This window comes from Ciona intestinalis, unplaced genomic scaffold (genome assembly GCF_000224145.3).
Source record: "Ciona intestinalis unplaced genomic scaffold, KH HT000835.1, whole genome shotgun sequence".
NCBI classification, from domain to species: Eukaryota; Metazoa; Chordata; class Ascidiacea; order Phlebobranchia; family Cionidae; genus Ciona; species Ciona intestinalis.
The window spans coordinates 1-4,146 of NW_004191156.1; the positions used below are offsets into that span (position 1 = coordinate 1).

At 33.7% G+C, this 4,146-nt stretch overlaps 1 protein-coding gene across 1 annotated transcript; it reads left to right on the plus strand.

Annotated features, from left to right (window-relative positions):
• Nucleotides 1-726: 726 nt before the first annotated feature.
• LOC104266080 (abnormal spindle-like microcephaly-associated protein homolog) lies at nt 727-3,667 on the plus strand. The gene is made up of 7 exons (XM_026839750.1): nt 727-862; nt 1,235-1,372; nt 1,458-1,562; nt 1,861-1,934; nt 2,296-2,443; nt 2,880-2,927; nt 3,317-3,667. Exons 4-7 carry the CDS (start codon nt 1,897-1,899, stop codon nt 3,479-3,481), a joined length of 399 nt encoding a protein of 132 aa, XP_026695551.1. The 5' UTR covers nt 727-862; nt 1,235-1,372; nt 1,458-1,562; nt 1,861-1,896; the 3' UTR covers nt 3,482-3,667.
• Nucleotides 3,668-4,146: the final 479 nt, after the last annotated feature.

Sequence of the window (4,146 nt, forward strand, 5' to 3'; positions counted from 1 at the left end):
TAATCAGTGATTCTTAGCTGATCTATGTTTATCTTTTTCGTGTTTGTGACGTAACAATGGACGAGAGAATTTCTCTCGAAAATTACTCCCCGAAGAAGGCAATTCTCNGGTAAAAATGGCGACAAAAATGTTTAATAAAAGCCAAAATCGAATTTGTTATTGTTTTTATACCTTTAACAGAATAGTAATCAATATAAACGGTAAAAATAGTATGGAAAGAGTAGCAGCAAGTCGGAGTAAGGTCAGTAAGCGGTTACCGAACTTTTGCGATCCGAAGCGCTTTTTTCTAAAAAGGCCCAGACTCCGTTAAAACCTATAAAAACGATCCAATACAATCTATTTGACGTGGATTTACAGAAATTAATCTTATGTCGCGTTACCAACACTAAAAACTACCAATTTGCATCGCCACCAGACACTTAAACAGCCAATTTCGCTGTTTAACTTTTTGACAATCAAAAATCGGTAATTAACTTTGATTATACTTTCTGCATACCGTTTAAATCGTTGTTATGTCAACAATGAACTTTGATCTAAGATCAAAGTTGATTATACTTTCTGCATACCACCCTTAGTGTGGAATACTAGCTCAACATATTCAAATATGCTAGAACAACTAAAAAGCTGTCATTATTTATATGCGAGGTAACTTGTAAGCAAGTACCCGGCCACATGAATATAAACTTATTTATTTAACCTTTTATAATATACCTAAGATATGAGTACCTAACCCCCCGACCCTCCATACAGAGACGGCATCCGCCTTACACGAGTGGTTGAGATATTATGCAACACCCGGTCTCTCTCATCTACTTTAAGAGTTCCCCCCAATGATATTCTACAGAAGCGACATAATGCATCTGTGAGTTGTGACGAGAATTATTGATGGTTTTCATTCAATTACCACAAAAGGGATCCTATGACATGTTTTTATTAAACGTGTTAATATAAAGTTAATTTGTATAGTTTACAAGACTATTTTATAATAAGCGATTTTTTATTAAAATATTAAAAATATTTTTTTTATTAAATCACTTTTTAAATTACAGTTGAATCAAAAATTGATTGATTACGTGCAATGTTAGTCTTGTTTAGACTTCTATAAATATTAATAATTTTTGGGTTTTAAAAGTTAATTTGTTTTAATAATAACTTTCGCTAATTCGCTCTAATATTTTTTTACAAATAATAACCCAAATAAGTATCTATCGAATATACATCTAACTTTCACTAGGTGGCGATAGAGTCGTTAAAATCGTTCGGAATTTCCACGAACGACGATCGGAACCAACCAATCACGTCGCACGATATAGTGAAGGGACATCGGGAGAAAACTTTATGTTTGGTTTGGAATATTGCTTCCTATTTTCAGGTGTTTGTTTGTTTATTATAATTATTGTTAATCTTGCTTTGTTTGTTTATTATAATTAGTGTTAATCTTGGTTTGTTTGTTTCAGATCGTATCAGCGATAAACGAGGGGAAACTCCGAGACGAGATTCGGTTCCTTGATCGAAGTTTGAAGTTGAAACATAAGTTGGATGGAACGAAGGTTAAACATGAGGTATGAGGGTATGGGGTTCAAGGCTCACTCTGGTCACTTATGTGTTTCGTAATAACTTAAATATTAAACATTTTATGTTATATTGGTAAGGTCCCTGTTAAGACCCTAAGATTTAGGTATATTACTCCAACACCCACGAACAAAGACGCAAATATTTATTGCAAAACTTTGGCGACCCAATTTCTTAAACTACATTTTACAAAACCTTTGTAAGCATGCAAAAAAATTGTTTACATTCACAATAACAGTCAAAATGCTTTTGTGCGACCTAACCAAATTTCACTATATTAATTTACAGAATGTAGCACCTGCAGGGGAATCCCCACAAACAAGAATGGATATTATAGCTGACCTTTTATTACAATGGTGCAGGTGAGACTTTTGTTATAGGATAAAAACTTGGGTTCCTAGGTTCAAGTCTCAGTGATGCCACTTGAGATAATAATGGTGCATGTTTCTTGTTATAGGGGAAGGGGAAATATTTTTTAGGGCTGAAACTTAGAGTCAACTATCGTCAAACTATCGACACGTGTCTTTGGGCACGACACTTGCAAAATATTAGTCGTAAATCTGTATATACCAAACCACGCCTTTGTATGACAGCGCGCATGAGGTATATAGGGGAAAACGCACATAACAATAAAAACTGTAACATATGATTAACTTACCGTACATATTTAACGAACAATGGAAATCATTGTTTCCTTAAACTTTCGAAACTTTTCACCTTCAGGAAAGTTTGTTCGTTCCACGAGTTAAAAGTCGATAATTTCTCGGGATCCTTCACGGATGGTCGAGTTCTATCACGGTTGATCGCACACTACCAACCTTCCATTGTTAGAAGGGACGATGTTTGTGATGTCACTACCACCAACTATGATGTAAGTATGGGGGAAGATGGGTTAGTGGGTTGGGGTAATATGGGACATGTTTTTATTCTCTTTATTTTATCCCATTTGGTAGGAAACAAAACATATTTTTGGATTTATATAACCATATCCTCAAGACTCTAAAATGGCCATGGTAAAAACACGATAGAAAATGTAATAAATGAGATATTAATATGGAATGTTATGTGGTAACGGTGTCCCATCTTACCCCATCCTACTAACTGTTTATAAATACAGTGTAGCTTCTATTTATATCAAATACGTGCAGTGTCTATAAACTGCCTCAGTGGGGTCTAGATGGTAGCATCCTGGGTGTTGGGGTAATAGACCTACATCCCAGGTCTCAGGTGTGCCTCACTGAAGACCTCACCCTTATAGAATAGAATGTACAAACCTTATTATCAACACTAACACCAATACACCACAGGCATCACAAGATACGCATTCATACGAACAACTTGTACAAAATGAAAAGGTAAAGTCTTCAATGTTTTATTAAATATATGTTGTTTTACAAGTTAACTTTTGATCACACATTTTTAGTTTTAAATTTATTTTAATTTTTACATTTTTTGGTTTTACGTGGTTTAATTTTATTAAATTTAACATGCAACACTAGATAGGTCAACTAGTCTTAATCTAATTTTTTTAAATGTTTTTTTTATTTAAACTTAAGAAACCTGTTTTAGAACTTTTTTTTCATATATCCTAAGTCTTACTTTGAATTTTTATTAATTCATTTAAAAAATATTTCAATATTTATTAAATATTTGATATTTATTTTCAAAGTTTGATTTTTCCCTAGTTCTATATCCTGGTTCTTAATAAATTCTGATATTTTTTTTTAAATGATTTTTCTTCCAGAGTAACTTCTCGTTGGTGAAGCAGGCATGTTATCAACTTGGGGGAATCCCCGGTATACTTAGAATAGATGACATGTGTGGGACGATACCGGACGCAAAAGTTGTGAAACTTATCGTGGCTTACTTGTTTACGAGGTTGTCCGATACTAAGAGTGAAGACAGGTGAGTTCGGTTGATTGTGTTGATATGATTGGACTAATTTGTTTGTATGTGGAGTTTATTCTTGTGTGCGAAACGCCCCTTTTTATTTGCCTTCTTCTACCGTTCTTTTTCGTGTTTCCCATGTGTTCAAAACTGAATCATTACAATATATACAACCAGCAATAAGCATCGTCGCTACAATATGTACTGATATATCAACATGTTAATACATTTATTAAATATATATCTAGGGATGCACATTACAGAATTTCGAATCCGTGAGATTCAAATCCTTTTGTATTCGAATCTAATTACGGGATTCGGTATTCTGTTTAATGACGTCATTACACGTCACCTCATATACTATATTAAAAATTTTTAAAATTTAATAAAAGTACAAAAAGATTCGAAATTCTAGATTCGAAATAAAGTATTTTAGGATATCCTAGAATACCTAATTATTCTGTAATATGCATCCCTATATATATCATGTTAATATATATGATACTGTGTCGGTCCATCACGTATGTGCGCAAAGGGTACAGGAGTGCCTTTCTCCCCCGCTTATCTCCCCGTATAAATATCGTGTCTTGTGGTCACTCACCCCCTAAGTTTGCCGCTCACAATACCACAACAGCGACTACAATACCATATTAATTTATGTAATATCTTTATATAAATGTGAAATGT

Bases quoted from the DNA above. Each gene is read 5' to 3' on its own strand.
- LOC104266080 (XM_026839750.1), top strand. From the start codon at position 1,897: ATGGATATTATAGCTGACCTTTTATTACAATGGTGCAG. The intron at 1,935-2,295 runs GTGAGACTTTTG...TTTCACCTTCAG, and splicing joins CTTTTATTACAATGGTGCAG to GAAAGTTTGTTCGTTCCACG. The intron at 2,928-3,316 runs GTAAAGTCTTCA...TTTTTCTTCCAG, and splicing joins AACTTGTACAAAATGAAAAG to AGTAACTTCTCGTTGGTGAA.